At 41.0% G+C, this 16,620-nt stretch overlaps 1 protein-coding gene across 2 annotated transcripts; it reads right to left on the bottom strand.

Annotated features, from left to right (window-relative positions):
- Positions 1–724: 724 nt before the first annotated feature.
- LOC146624461 (four and a half LIM domains protein 1-like) lies at positions 725–15,697 on the bottom strand. 2 transcript variants are annotated; one of them, XM_085363944.1, is made up of 6 exons: positions 15,629–15,697; positions 3,417–3,591; positions 3,123–3,297; positions 2,666–2,835; positions 1,844–2,030; positions 725–984 (listed from the first exon to the last, which is right to left on the bottom strand). In XM_085363944.1, exons 2-6 carry the CDS (start codon positions 3,570–3,572, stop codon positions 833–835), a joined length of 840 nt encoding a protein of 279 aa, XP_085220070.1. In that variant the 5' UTR covers positions 3,573–3,591; positions 15,629–15,697; the 3' UTR covers positions 725–832. The 2 variants fall into 2 exon arrangements, with proteins under 2 accessions (XP_085220070.1, XP_085220071.1); XM_085363945.1 differs by lacking the exon at positions 15,629–15,697 and adding an exon at positions 13,340–13,363 and having other exon boundaries at positions 3,417–3,584.
- Between the last annotated feature and the right edge of the window lie 923 nt (positions 15,698–16,620).

Here is a 16,620-nt window from a genome sequence, read left to right as displayed (position 1 = left end):
GTAAAAAATACAACAAGCAAATATCAATTAGCAGTTAAAACTTAAATACGGACACATGAACAATTAAACGCTGCAATTTAAGCAACCTTAGATTTTTTTTTTTTTTATCATTTACCGACTGCAACATGACACGCATTGATTTCTGAGCTTTTAACAACACAGTAAATGAAGGTTAGCTTTAGCAGAATAAGAATGAATGATGCAGCTCTAACAACAGAGTCGGGTAGCTGTTGGTAAAAATACTGTTCTCTTACATTTGGACAGAGAGAAAAGGCTCCTGTCACCTCCTGTGAAAACTTGTTACTAGTGGTTCAAAACACCAGCTCACACATTTTAATGTAATACAAGTCTGACACGTGCCGCTGCCGGACTCAGAGTTTCTCATTTTCAGACGTAGACGTCACTTAACATCAGAGCAGGTTAAAGTACTCACATCAATTAATCTTCCAAGATTTCAGCTGGATAATAAACAGAATATTGAAATAAGATGCTTGCTGGCATGTAAAAACAACAACAACAAAAAACAAACAGGTAAGGTTACATCCTTTTATTCTGTTTTTAAATTATTATTATTATTTTATTAACCCGTCCTCCAGCAGAGTCATGGTCTGAGTGCTTTGTTTCGCCAAACACATTTGCTTTACCAAGGGGAGCACTGTAGACTCTATCACCTTATTTATTTACTTTATTTTATTTCATTATTCACATTATTATCAGAGGGGATATAATGCCGGAGCGGACAGGAAGTGAAGGCCAGCTTGGTGATAGAAAGGAGAAGAATGCAGGGGAATAGGTTTACATCATTTTGAAACGGGCATAAAGTCGTCCGTCTCTACTTGTTGCCGCAGTCAGTGCAGAGGATGTCTTTTCCCTTGGCTACGAAACGCTTGTTGGACAAACTGAGGGAGCACTTCTTACAGTTGAAGCAGTATTCATGCCAGGAGCTGCCCTCATAGTTCACCACATTCACCCCTTTACCAAAACCTGAGAGGAGAGAAGAGCAGAGGGGAGTTAGACCGTGTCTTTGGTCTACCTTTGTGTGCCACCTGCTGGTCTTAATCAGTAAAGACATCAGCTGTATTTGAATTGCCTTAAAGCACATCTGGATCCGTCAGATGAAAAGTTACAAAACACCTTAAAATCATCTAAAGATTTAATTTTTTATCTTCAAATAGTTATTAGGTTTTTTTTTAACATCATGGTGTGAGGTCCCCCCCACCTACACCTCTCTTTGCACCTTTGACTCTCTGTGTCATCCTTTAAAAAGCAGCTTAAAACTCATCTGTTCATGCAGGTGTTTGCGTAGTGTTTGTGTGCCTATGTTGCTTTTGGCATGTGCATTTAACTATTCTTTCTCTGGAAAAGTGCTATAAAGACAAACTTCCCTTTCTTTCTTACTTACCTGGTAGCTGAGTGCACTCAGTCATAGTTATGGTTCTGGTACAGCTTCCATTTACCTGTTGTGTTTATTTTAATGCCACGAGTTTAACTAAGAACTCAGATCTCAGCTGAGATCTGTGTTTACTTGTTAGTCGGTCCAGTCTTTCATGCTGCAATATCACAGACTGCATATGAAAGAAGGATGTAGCCACTGTGATGCAATAATATTTGTTGCAAACACTTTAGCTGAGTTTTTATGGACACAGCAGATACTGCGCACTACACCAGCTAAGATGTCATTCGAATGGTAAAGTGCCACCTGCTTTAACCTCCTTTTGACTCTAATAGAGCCATCACTTACAAAACAAACACCATGTTGTATTAAGACTTAGACTAACGAGTGAGAACATGCTCTCATTGTGAAAGCGCTGGTGTTTAGAAGGAATTCAGGTATAAAGCTAACCTGTGATGGGGTTCTGGCAGCCGCTGCACTTCTTGGCCACGGAGGTCTTGTAGCAGTCGACACAGAAGACCTGCTCCTGGTGGTTGGTGAAACTCGTCCCTGCCAGAGGCTTTGCGCAGGAGCTGCACACGAAACAGTGGCTGTGCCACGGCTGGTCCTGGTAGTTCACTCCTCCAGAGGTTATAGGCTGGAGATAGAAGTTAAGGGATGTTTTACCATCCAATTAAAATAATCTTTGAGTAGTTTAATTACTGTTAAAATAACATCTCCATCCGAGATTTGTTTAAATATTTTCCTTGGGTTTATTTTAGCCTTGATTTAGAGACGACAGTGGAGAGAATGCAGGAAACTTAAGAGAACAAGCAGGTTGCTGTAAGCAGCCTCTGCAGTAGCCCCATGACATACTGCATGGTTCGCCTGCTCAACCAAGTGAGATACAGTGGCTTCCACATTTGTTACATTTAGCATAGTTTGGTATGAATTAAATAGTCGAGTTAAAAGTACAAATGAAGCAATAATTTATTAATAATCTGGTCAGTCATTAGTGTAATGGGGTAAAAGGCTAAAATGCAATTAGGCTGCAGATTTCCCTGACAGAAAAAAAATTATCCTAAGTATCCAAAGATTAAGATTTTATGAATTATTGCACTATTACAGCCTGCTTATTAAAGGAATTTTGACATGTCAAAGCAAATAAAAATAAAACAATGAACACAATTAAACATTTAAATGGCAGCGTGCCTAAAATTGCTATAAAAATGTGACTTCAAAGTGATCTTGGTGATATGAGGGTGGCCTGGTTCCCTGTGTGAGAGAAATTACCTTCTTGCAGCTCACGCAGTGTTTAGCGAATTTGTCATCATAGCAGGGGCTGCAGTAAATGTCACTTCCTTTGGAGAGAAAATTCTGTGATCCTATTGGTCGTTTACAGCTGTAACAGGTGAAACACTCGTCGTGCCACGAGTTCCCTTTGTACTCCACGCTCTCTGTTCCTGCAGGGGAGAGGAGAAGGATTATTACTGCTAATGCTGAATAAATACAGTAGTACAGAGGACATTTTTAGGCCTGCATGAGTCCTTTTATTTAACAATAGTTTGACACTATAATAGTCAGTACACCCGTACTGCCCTAAATCATGTATATATTTAGATGTTCTGATGAAGAAACTCTTTTGAAAATGACTTTTTCCAGCTAACTCTTTGGTTTTTTAATCACACAAGACAAGCAGATCAGTGGGCCACCCTCTACAGAGCATTGGTGTGAATGTGATCAGTCGTACCCGCCAGTATGGGTTTATAACAGCCGTGGCAGCGTGGAGCATCCTCTCTGGAGCAGCACTTCCCACACATGATGCGGTCATCCTTGGTGCTGAAGGGCTCCTTAGCCAGAGGCTTGTAACACTTTGCACAGCGGAAACACTCCTCGTGCCAGTATCGGCCCTTGTGGCTGAGCTCCTGATGGAGGAAAACGGAGAGATTTTTTGGAGGGTTTTTTTGGATGACAGCTGGACGCAGGTGGCAGGAAATACCAAAACTTCTAAGTCCACACAGAGAAATGCAGCTCGATAAGACACCTTTGTTTCCACGGAGATGGGACGGTGGCACTCGGCGCAGGAGTTGGCGCAGAACTTTGTGTGGCAGCGAACGCACACCGGCCTCCCCTCGTTACGGACGAACCTCTTCCCCCCGAGGTCCTCGCGGCAGTAGAAACACTGCGAGCTGTCCGCCATCGTCAGGATACAGTCCCACCTGCAGCAAGAACAGAACGGAGGGAGGAAGTAAAAGCTCTGCCCAGCAACGGCGGTAAACACCACACTTGTTTTGTTTTATGACAACAGATAACGGTTCATATTTTATGATTCATGGGTCAAAATGGATTTTAGTCGTTTGTGGTTTCAATTAAGAACTTTTGGTCCTCACCAAACAGCACATCTTTAAAACCAATCACAAAATTTTAAGCATGAGCTCATTTTAAACAATCCAGCTGCAATTATTTATTCTCATTATGGATGAGCCTCCTGATCATGTGCTTCATTAATCAAATAATTTCTTTCTAACAGTTCTGGAAGCAACTTCCATTTTCCACCACTTCTTCAAACCATCAGGTTATTTTCTTCTTATGTTCTGTGTGCAAAAATCTTTGAAAAACATAAAAAAGTTAGATGAGACAAAAATGATTACACGGATTGCTCGGAGCTGAAATTTCTCCACAGAGCACATAGACCATAACTATTCACCGCGGCTCAGCTCTGTGGGATGTTTGAGCAGCTGGTGAAACTAAGACACCATCAAAGAGGAAATCAGAGGCTGAACTGGGATTCTGTCAGCTCACAGCTGCGTGTGAGCTGTGTGTTATTCGAGCTGATTTCGTGGATACACAATGACGTATCTGTCAGTGTTTCTGTGTACCTGTGTTTACAGTGGTTGTGCGGTGCGCTCGCTTCCTCTCCATTTATGCATCTTATCTCTTCCTGTTAAAGCAGCTCCTAACTGATAAGTTTGACAGCAAATTTTACAGCTGATTCGGGAGGCAGATGAATTAGGCTTTTATTTGCTCTTGACTTCCTCTTCCTTCCTCTAGTAATCTATCCATCCTCATCTTTGTATTCCCAGGCCGTATACCTGCCCTGTTTCAGGGACGTGTCCAGATGTGAGAGTTTGTGTTGGTACTTGTATTGTGTAATACTACTTTCTTGTACTCCACAATATTTTAGATGCATGTATTGCACTCCATGCCATGCATTATAAAGCCAAACACCGATTCTTTTCTTTTTCAGCCATCATTGTCCTCTTGCATGACCCAGTTTGTTTGTGTTTGGTTTTCTCCAGATGTGGTGCTGTGCATTGTGGCCAGATGGCTTCACTTTGTCGTCGTCTGTCCTAAGGATCTTATTCCAGACGTTTTGTGGTTTATTTAGATGCAAATTTGAAAACCTACATTATGCTGCTATGATCTTTTTAGAGAGAAGAGTCTTTCTCCTGGCAACCCTTTCAGCCAAGTGAAACCTATCTAATTATCTATTATTCTATTATTATTAATTGCAAATATTAATGTTAGTAATATTAGTAGAATCTCACAATTGTAGCCTTCCTGAGGACCAACATTTGTTACTTTAATGGAGAATGAGGAAACCAAGAAGGTCATTAGGAGAGTAGAAGCTCTATGAGTCAGTGCCCCGTCTCCAAGGAAACGTATCTGGATCCATATCAAATTCTGTTTGCTAGTTCTTGTTTAATCATGCTGACGAGCAGCACCGCAAACGTTGGCACACTTGATTTCTCACACTACAGAATCCAGAATTCACTCTCCCTAAAATACAGGACACATAAACGCCCTAAACATAGAACCAAAATCACCACGTTGACCAACATAAATCTGATCACAGAGCTGTGATTACAGGGCCAGAAGTTCAGACGGTAAATAATAAACAACATGTTGGTTAAAAATGTATTTTTTTTAAATCACAGCTACACAAAGGCACGGAAATATGGAAGAGGAGCGATCTCTACAGTCTGTTCACTCACTTATTTCCCACATCAGGTTCATGCTGCCTGACCACGAGGAATTCTCACAAACTGCTGTGAGACAAGTGTGTGTGTCCATGTGTGTCTGCACAGTGTGGTGAACGCATGAAGGAATGCCTGGCATGACTAATGTGGTGAGATCAGGAACGCTGACATCCTTATGACAACACACACAGACACACACACACTCCACTTCTTAAATGAACCACTCCCTTAGAAACCACAAACTATAGTGTTCACCTCCTGTATGGAGCGACATGTCGGCACACATTCACGAGGAAGTTCTCATTTTAGGAAACTCCTTTCCCAGTCTGTCCACCAGCCATTTCTGTAGTGCATCAAATGTAAAGGTCATTTAACTGTTGTGCAACTGTTATATGTACAGTTACTAGTCACTTTATTATGTGCCTCTTGCTAGTACTAGGTTGGACCCCGTTCGGTTCGGTACTAGTTCGGGGAGGCATCTGCTCGCTGACATCTCGGGGGGCTGACACCACCATAAATGAGTGGTGTGCGCACATGTGTGTATGGCTGGGCCTGGGTCTGGCAATTGCTGATCTTTGCCCTTTGTAGGGCATGTTCAGCAGGAATCAAGACAACACTTTTCTGGTCTTATATTGTCCAAATTTGGCAGGCCTGTGTAAATTATAGTCTTCGTTTCCTGTTCTTAGCTTACAGGAGTATCACCCTGTGTGACCTGCTACTGTATTCCATCTACTTCGAGGTTTGAGGTGTTGTGCACTCAGAGATGCTCGTCTGCATACCTTTGTTGTAACGAGTTGTGTTGCCTTCTTATCGGCTTGGAGCTGTCTGGACCTTCTCGTCTGACCTTTGACATTAACATTTTACCCCAGAGAACTGCTGCTCAATGAATATTTTCGGTTTCTCAGATCATTCTCTGTAAACCCTAGAGATGGCTGTGTGGGAAAATCCTAGTAGATCAGCAGTTTCTGAAATACTCAAACAAGCCTGTCAGGCAGCAACAACAAAGTCACCAAAATAAATTTCTTCCTCACTCTAATGCTCGGTTTGAACTTCACCGGGTCATCTTGACCATGTCTACATGCGTAAGTGCATTAAGTTGCTGCCATGTGATTGACTGAATAGGCATTATTGAGTGTGTAGTGGCCATCACAAGAAAAACTGTTTGCAACTTGAAAACATTTCAAATTGGGATAAAATGAGCAGTTTTTTAAACATTCTACTTAATTACAATAGTGCTTTTAGCTCAACAGTAATGTTACCATGGTAACATGCTGATGTTTAGCAAGTATAACACTAACATGTTTTGCTAAATGTCTCTAAACACAGCTAAATTAGTGGTTATACAGGAAAAAGTGACGTTTTTGCCCAACGATGGTGCCAAAGGGAATGGTTAACAAAGCCATCAGCAGACATCTCATACAAAATCATAAAAAAACGATCATCCCGTAGGACCTCGAGAGTCTGTGCAAAAATAGTATAGACTATCATTTCACTTCCACAGAGGCCACACTTTCATCATGGCTAAAATACCACTTTTGAATAACTTGACCTTTTCATTCAAACATCTGTTCTTTAGCTCATCTGGCAGACTCATCAGCTCGTGCCATAGCGAAGCGCCCGTCGTCCATCCGCAACTGACGAGAACCAGAATTTAATCAAACTCACATACGATGGGTCTTCACCCAAATATGTTCAAGATAACATTTGTCATTTTCTTTTTCTCTTTTCATTTCAAAACATAACTCTCATGCTTTGAATTATTCAGTTACACCTAATTTTGCTCCTGGTGTAGTGAACGAAGTTGAACTGAAACCACCCATCAGATTCTTACTGCTGATGAAGATCAAACATCAGAAGATACAAAACGATGCAACAGCTTGAAATATGGTGTCGTCACTGTGTATCCTGTGAAACGATGATGCTCATGCCTTTTATGGACGCAGTGAATGCTGGAGCACTTTGATTGGGTGGTGTTCTGGATGAACTTGTCGTGGATAGAACGGTTTGCGAGCCTTCTTGAAAATTAGAATCTATTAAGAAGTCATTATTTTGTGCAATAAATCTAAGCAATGACAAGCAAACTAAACGCTTTCTTTGTGAACTTCACACATTAGAATACCCGCTGAACTGCGATGGATCTGGATGAGCTGCTAGTGTCAGTGAGACATAATCGAAACTGATCAAAATGATTTTTAATGTGTTTCAGCTCGTTTGTTTGCAAGTGATTTAAACCTTCAACACAAGTCTTTTTGTTTTCCTCAGACTGGGAATGCTCATGAAAGCACATTTTTATGGCATAATTCAAAGTCTCAAATACAAGCAGATGAACATTTTCACAAAGTCTGGAAGGAAACCCGATTTTAATTTAATATCCAGTCTTTTTGACAGACGTATGAGGCAGAGGTTAAAGGTGCTGTGGTTAATAAAGTTGATTAAATAACTTCTTTGTGGTCTCATCTCCTTAACAGACAATAAAGCTCCGAACTGTGGAGCTGGACATATATCTTCCCCTCGGTGGCCGCCTCAATCATTACTCAATGGAGCAACCAGCAGCTGTCTGGTTTATTTGGTGACTGGGTGTGAAGAGGTTACTCATCCGTCTCCACTGGAAGAAAGCAAGTCCTGTCAGATAAAGGCGAGGTCTGGCATTTACCTGTTACCTCCTGTTTTCCCTCCACGCTTCTTGACATTTTAATTCCTTCTCTTCCCAAACTAATAAGGATTCAGCTAAGATTTCCAGTGCTCTTAATTCTGCTCCGTTTCTCATTTTTGCTTTCACCTGCAGAGTCGAACTTTGCAAAGACACAGAACTCTGCTCAGTAACCGCATAGAAGGCAGTATTGATGCTTGGCTATGAGCACCGTGAAATTGTTATCTGATGGGAGCTAAACAACGGCTGACAGGAAGCCAGGACTAAAACAAATGAGGTGTAACTGACATCAGGCAGCTCCGAGTACACTGTTGCTGCACGTCTTTACTTTGTTTTCCAGCAATAAATAGCACTGTGTAACAACACTGCAGCACATACACATCGTTTTCTTCCAGCTAAAGCGGCCAATACGAAACTCAGTCAGATCACCACGGAAAAATTAGGCTGTGTCACGCAGTCACGGCTAAAGGCAGAGTTGAGGGCAGTGCTGCAGCCAAAGAAAGCTCATTGTGGGAATGTGGAGCTCTCCATGGAGTGACATTAGTTTGTCCACACTTGGTAAATTTTATTTTTTAAGACTTTTAGTTGGCATTGGCATAAGGCACTGGTGGTAAAGGCTTGTGTGAGTCTTTATTTTTCTTATTGACAATAAATCAGAGTAAATTATGTGTTCTTGGGAACTATTTAAAGTCAGATAAATGCAGGATTGTGTGTGTGGGATTGAGTCAGAGGAACGACAGGGCCCATGGTTTGTCTCACTTTTAGTAGTTTCTAAAAATATTGGTGCTGTAAAATAAAGTATGACAGGGTTAAGATAACCAGGCATGTTTGTAGAAACGGTTCATTGTTGGTTTTGGTCTTTTTATGGCAGTTGTTAACAATAAGAAGAGTGTCATCCTTAATCCTTCATGGACTGAGTGTTCAGGGAATAAAGAGAAGTGGGAGTGGATTTCGGCTGCATTAGTTTTAAATCACCCTGAATCTTTTCCCCTCTTTCGGTTAAAGTTTCAGCCACCTTAGTGTGACGGTTACAAGTTGAAGCACTTCCTCCAACCCGAGCCTTCCACACTGTGTAAGCACAGAGCGCGGAAAGGTGACATCATGTCATGTGGACGAGGAGAAAATCAGGCAAACGTGTGGGGATGTGAAAGAGACAGCGAGTGCGCAATAAAGAAGCAGAGACAGACAAGAAATCTGCCAGTGCAAACATGACATAGTGTGGATTATTTTAGAGTGTGTACCAGCCGTGTGTGTGTGTGTGTGTGTGTGTGTGTGTGTGTGTGTGTGTGTTGGCATGAGCTTATCGCTCAAGAATGTAGTGGAAAAATGAGAAACAGGAAGTCTCCATCAGAACTGTGAAGCTGGCACAGTTCAGCCACACACACACACACACACTGAGTGAACTGTTAATATGCTCGTCCATACAGACTGACTGTGTTAAACTCATATGTCATTAATGCAGATTCCACAGACCCTGGCTCAACTTACGTCGCTCAGTATGTGCTGCAGGTGTGACCTCAGCGCTGACTTTTCTTTAAAAAATCACAGACTTAGCACGGCAGCCAGTACTTCTCTGCAGCCTGCAGATAGCTCTGCTAACCTTAACATGTCTGTTGTTCCAATTTCCTCCTATTGTGGCATTGCTATGCAGATTTTAGTGATGGGATAGATAACAAATTCTTATCATACACTTGGATTCAGAAATGAGACTTTCCTCTGGTTGCACAGCAGGAAAAATCCTGAGTATTGATAAGGAGTCACTCATTGTTTAAACATCAAGGCGAGGCATGAATGATGACTTAATGATGTTGCAGTTGTTGAGAAGCTTGAGACCTTTAAAATGTGGAAGTCTAAAAGTTTAGCAATTTAATGACTAACTTCGTGGGGGAAAAAAGTTGGGTAACATTTTGCTTTGCAAAGTTAAATCTACCCAAAACACAAGCAAACTGATGTGTATCGCATCATTGTGACACTTTTTTAGTTAACACAAAATAACTGCCTGCAGGGGCCTCAAGTCTGAATTCATCGTGCAAGTTTGCTTAGAAAAATATGTTTTAACCTCTGCATAAGCAGGAAGTGAAACTTTTGAGACTGCAAATGTCCACAGCATTAACCTATAAAGGCATTTAAGCAATCTTGTTTCTTACGTCTACATTAACAGTGATAACGGCCTGACGATGAATAAACTATGAGGAACAGAGGATTCTGGGTTTAAACCTTTATGTGTGGAATTTATCCCTGTGGTTCCATGTGGGTTTTTTTCCATGAGTTCTAGTTTCTCCCCTATCTTCACAATATGTTCATTTTTCTATTAAACCTCAGCATTAAAGCAGATTAGCTAGCTGTGGTCTCAGTCACACAGGCTTAGTTAGTTTTCAGTTTTACCTTTCTAAAGAAAAATTTGCATTCCCCAACTTGTTGACAAGAGGTTGGTGTAGCTTGCTGTATGTTTCTAGGTAGGTCTAAAAGAGAATGCGGCACCAAAAGTTTCCGTGCGATTGCTTTGGTCACGAGCAGATTGCCCGGGTTGCATATAGTTTGCATGGAAGACACCAATTTACCTGCAGATGCTTACCAGCTGCATGATAGTAAAACTCTTTTTGAGAAACCAAAGTAAATGTGCTCATTGTTGCAACCAACACATTTACTTTGAAGGGAAAATGTCTCCATTTACAGATTGCAGAACACTTTTCACACTTTCACTACTGCACTAGGAGCAGTTGGTGTTTGCAGACAAGTCTTCTGTACAAACTTCATGAAACCTGGGTAATCTGTTAGTGACTAAAGCAATCGCAAGGTGGTTTTCTGTGCAGCACCATGCACCTCATCACCAACTGGCTGGGAAATACACACTCTTCCCTAGCAACTGGTGGTTGCCAGGAGGTTGCCAACTGGTCTCTAGGCCTGTATGAATAAAACCTTGAATGGTTGTTTAATAAAAATAAGTGAAGAGAATTCACGTTTTCAAAAAGTAGCTGCAGCTTTGTTTATATAAATTAAAGTTTCCAAAACACAAAGTGTCCATTTCTGTTTACTTGGTTGAAGTTGTGTTATTTTAATGGCAACAATAGTAACAAGCAAACAGTAATACTTAGAATTTAACACCTGTAGCGTGAAAATATGGAAATTCAAAAGTTACTGGTCATTTATTAAAAGTTTCTTAAAGTTTCTTCATTTTCATGGAGAGAGTTGACGTTAGCAACCATCTGCACAGGTAATAACACATTACAACATATTACAACAGTAATAAAATGATTTAAAGAAGATGAAAAAGGATTTGGCAATCTCATCTGCGATATCTGAAGGACCTTGTATCAAGTTTAAGTGGCAACAAGTCTCTGGCTGACTAAAGAAAACAAAGATAACAATCTGATTGGTGCCCTTGTCAGTTAGGTGGTTGTTCTAAAGACTTGGTTAAAGTCCTTTGGATTACCATATAAAAGAGGTGTGTCCGTGTCTGAAACCAACAAAATCAACAGACAAAAAGAATGCATCGCAGCACCGTGACCAGAAGCTGCCCTCATTAGGATGCAATGTTCACAAACTGGTTTGCTTTATAAACTACATACGTATACAACTACCTTGGACACAAAGAGAAAACCATATTACCATATATTGTTGTTCAGATGGTTTCTCTTGCAAAAGAAGTGCTTTCTTTCAGTGAGTTTACACATTTGGCAGATACCTCACTGGATTCATTTCCTCTGCTATATTCACCAAGCAAAATATTTCTTAGAGCACCTTTAACGATCACACTATAGCCTTATCGTGGCCTAACAACACTGCAGTTAGAGTGCTCCCACCACTGATCCCAATCATTCTGGCTGAAAAAGAAACATATTAGTGATTAAAGCTGGGCAGCAAGTTCAGCTAAACATTTGTATTCTAGCGCGGGCCACAAAGAAAAACTTGAATGACTGTTTTACCTGGCCCGGCTGAGAGCTGCATTCCAGACAGTGGGATAAAGCTGATACAACAGATCTGAGTGAGGTCAAAGAAACAGCATGTCCCGCTACTACAAGACAGGCATGATGGCTTTACCAGAAGCTTCTGGTTAGATCCACTTAACCCACCTCGCTTTGTCTTGAGTTACACACTCCACTTTCTGCACTCATTTCTCCACTCAGTAACCGAGAAGACCTTTAAATCAGGAGCTAAAATACGTCTGACCAGTTTTCATGACATTTTCCATGTGTGTGTGACAGTAAGACCCTCTCCACTCTGGCACCAGAGCAGTCCTGCTGGGAAGACTTCCAAGTTACTCGTAAAAGTTTAAATTATCTCATGTAGTCTCAGGGGTTCTCCTGTCTCCAAACTGTTCCAGTCTACCCTCATAAATCTCCAACCAAGAAAATCCCTGCAAATCTCCGTTTCTAACCATTTTTCCAGATTCTTACTCCAGCCACTCCTCACATGAGTCGAGCCATTTTTAAACATCCAAACAGTTCCTGTATAAGTTCAACAGTTCAGCTGCTGTTTGCTATATTTCTCCTAGTCTTCATTCAGATTTATTTTTAATTAAATTTTCTAGCCTGGAGAATATTAGCTAAAGGAATATTTTGAATATTTATTTTTTGAAATACTTCAAGTGTCTTGTCTGTCAGAAACCAGGATTAGCCTAGCTTAGCATAAAGACCACAAGAAAGGGGAAACAACTAGCATGGCTCTTTCTACTGCTTAAAAAAACTAAATGAAAAATAACTACGTTAAAATTAAATAAGCTACAGTGAACTCACCAAAGTTACAACCCAGTTGATATATTGCTATGGCCAATATATCTGTCAATATTATGTAATTGTTCGTATCTGATATTTAGATAGCTTATAAATGACAATTTAAAAAGTAAAGATAAAAAAGGAAGAAACACCCTTCAAATGTGTTATTAGTGTTGACAGTGTATACTTTGTCCACCAGAGGGCGCTGTGTAGCTTCCCTCTAGGTTAAAACAACCATAGCAGAGTCAGGGAGAGCATAAATGAGTAACCCACAACATGCTTTAACAATATTCACAAAGGGTCACTGCATGTTTGATTTGGCAACATTTTCGCTGCATCCACTCCGGATGTGGAGCCCCTGTTATATAAACAACAAATAAAATAATAATAAATAAAAAAAACATTTTTATACGCATAATCTAACTGATCCTTAAATAAAAAAGTCAATTCTATCTATAGGATGTGATGTTAGATGCCGACTGCACGGAGTTAGGAATACTGTACTGTACGCTTGTTGATTGACTTTAACAACTGTGCAGTCATTAGTGAGCATCAGAGGGGACGATGGTTGATTTTTCTTTCTTTTTTTTCCCCCTAAACCAGATCCACACTAGGGTGAGATATAAGCAGATGCTCCACTGTGGTGAGCACTAAAGGGAGCAGCTGAAAGTTGTCCTTTCCCTGCTTCTGGTCTTTATGGCTAAGCTAAAACCTCCTGGCTCTTAGCTTTTTATTCAACAGAAAATGTATGAATGAGAGTGGTGTCACTCTTACTTAATGATAAGTGGGAAGACTGCTTCCCCTTTTCCTTAAGATATCCTTACTTTATTGGGTACACCTTGCTAGTACCAGCTGGGAAATATTCCCTACAGAACTGCTTTTTCTTCCAAGCTCCTTAGATTAGTTTAAGACAGGCTTAGACAGGCTCTCCAATGTTGGTGAGCCTGCGTGAATTGTAGTCTCAGTTTCCTGTTCGTAGGAGTGGCACCCAAGTGTTGTCTTCTGCTGCTGTAGCCCATCTGCTTTGTGGTTCTATGTGTTGTGCATTCAGAGATGCTCTTCGGCATAACAAGCGATCTAAGCGATTTAAGTTATTGTCTGGACCACAGCTACCTGCCTAACTGCACTAAGATGCTGCCATGTGATTGGCAGATTAGATATTTGTGTTAAGGTGCAGTTGGGATGGCTGTGCCTCAGGAGGTAGAGCAAGTTAAATAATAATCAGACAGTTGGTGGTTTGATACTGAAACCCAAGCTGGTCCTGATGTGTTCATTGGAGTGTGAATGTTAGATTGACACACGTTGTCTAAAGCACTTGGTGAGTGCTCAAGTGGAGTGGAAAAGCAATTCTGTTAAGAAACCATCAATTTACAATTGAAAACTTAGGAAATTTGTAACTAATAAAGTGGCCCTCTTCCTTTCGCATGAGACAAGTTTCCACACCCCCTGATCAATGTCAGCACACCCAAACACAACACAACAGGTTTTACTGGCTGCAGGACAAAAGGCAACACACACACACACACACACACACACACACACACACACACACACACACACACACACACACACACACAGGAAGCTTTCTGTTTCTACCATGCTATCCATTGGAAATCTCTATTAAAAACTAAACTCTAGTGTTCACGTGACCATTGGGGATCAATAAAAACAGAAGACCACAGTGTCTGCACCTATTTACATTCAATCCTATTAAAATCACAACAGGCAAAACACAACAGGGAGTTACCATGACGTGAAGGAAGACCAGCAGCATAAAGTTTTATTGGGCTGGGACGTCTTTAATGGGACTAGCTCACTCTAATTTCTTTAACATGCTTAGAATCCAACTGAAAACTCCCCACAGTTGTGTGTGTGTGTGTGTGTGTGTGTGTGTGTGTGTGTGTGTGTGTGTGTGTGTGTGTGTGTGTGTGTGTGTGTGTGTGTGTGTGTGTGTGTGTGTTGAGGCAGTGGAAGGTAGGATTTGGTTTTACACACTGTCTGTGTGTTTGCTCACAATAGGGAGTGATGTTGTACTCCATCATCCAGCAACAAAAGGCATCATTTCCCCATACCAACATAACATTGTGACTGTTTATTTAACCATGTGTCAGTATTTCAGCTTTATTTTTAGAACTGAAGCCTGCATGGCATTTTTGATACATGTGTTAACACACCAGTACCAAAGAAAAAAGTCCGGGGAGCTTGAATCCAGCTGGTAGAGCATATGCATCAATTACATGGCTACACGCACACGCATAAACGTTGGACAATGAAAAATAGCAGTACAAGAATTTTAATTGACCTCTGAGAGGCATTTTTTGGCCTCAGAGGTTCCATCATTGGACGAAAAAAACAACAAAAAAAGTCAGACTTCCTAACTGGAAACAGATTTCAGGAGCAGCTCAGGCTTTCACAAGTCAGCATGTAACTGTAGCTCACACGCACTCAGACTGACACTAACACACACACACACACACACACACACACACACACACACACACACACACACACACACACACACACACACATATTACACAGACAGCCACACACACATATTACACAGACAGCCAACGCCCCGGACAACTTTAAGCCTAGTTTCCTCTCCGGATATCAAGATGCTGCTTTGCAGATTAAGTGTAAATGAAATCATTGCAAGTGTAAGAGAGGAAGAGAGCTACAGGAACCAAAATGTAACCTGCTCTGAGTTTGCGTGTTTATTTATTATTAAATAAAGTAAATAAGTAACTAAAAATCTGCAATACTTATTAAAGACTAATAACTGGAATACTTAAGTACAAAATAACCCCGCAGCAGCTACTCGGTCCCGTTTAAAATCCAGCTTTTATGAGAAGAGGCTGGGGTAGTCCGGTACAGAGGGTTAACAAACAGCGGTGCTCATCGGTCGGCTTACCGGGATCAGAGTGAGGTCTGCAGCGGTGGATGAGCGGCTCTCTGGAAGCAGCGGAACTCCGCTTCAGCGACGGCTTCACGTGTTATAAATACTGCAGCCTGTGTCCGCATCAACTCCAGCCAAACACCCACACCTCACACCGAGGCGCAGAGCTCAGCCTTCACAATAAGAGCCCACGCGAAGCCTCGAAAAGAAGAGTGGGTTTTCAAAATAAAAGTAAATATGAAGTTCAGTCAGCAGGCTTTCACTCAGAAATATTATACCTTTATGCGCAATTTGTATCTAATTAATATTCAAAGTCCACGACCTAGTTAAATGATGGCGCCGACATTTTATAAATATAATATATAATGCAAAAAAACTTTGCATGGTAGAGATTTTTATTTCAAATACTCCACAGCCGAACGACACACGGAGCTCGTCAGGAACTCAGTACATTACATGCTTTTTTTTAAAGGACAGTGATAAGTGAGAGTTACATAGCCACGCTACATAGATTTTGCAACACACACAAAAACTTGGTTTCAGCTCTATAAACATAATCTAAACACACTGTAAAGATCAAAAAGATACAATTTCTCAATCATCTCATTTTGATTTGTCCTTTAAAGACTTCGTGCAAGCTACACTTAATCACTCATGAAGATACTTACTGCAATTGTAAATATATATATATATATATTAAACATACTTGGTGTCCCATCCTGCTCTTCATATAGCTGAGGACTGAGAATATAAATCTTGCTACATGCACATATATACTGTACATCAGTCATGTGAACAGAAATGCTGTGGAAAAACTAAGAACAGCCTTCCTGCTTCCATAGAAATTTGAAAAGTAAGTAGCAGCCAGGCACTGCTCAGGGGTAACAATCTGTGCTTACTTTAGCCACAGGCTCTAGCACCTTGAGGTCCACCATGAACTCCTCTGTATGCCAGATGAGAGGCCATCTGTCTGACAGCTAAAGCTTGGGCCAAGCTGGGTCAAGCAA

This window comes from Diplotaxodon limnothrissa, linkage group LG10 (assembly GCF_057381915.1).
Source record: "Diplotaxodon limnothrissa isolate DT_005_m linkage group LG10, D_limnothrissa_male_GT1.1, whole genome shotgun sequence".
Classification (NCBI taxonomy): domain Eukaryota; kingdom Metazoa; phylum Chordata; class Actinopteri; order Cichliformes; family Cichlidae; genus Diplotaxodon; species Diplotaxodon limnothrissa.
The sequence above is the reverse complement of the archived record's forward strand: the minus strand, read 5'-3'. Positions and strand labels throughout refer to the sequence as shown.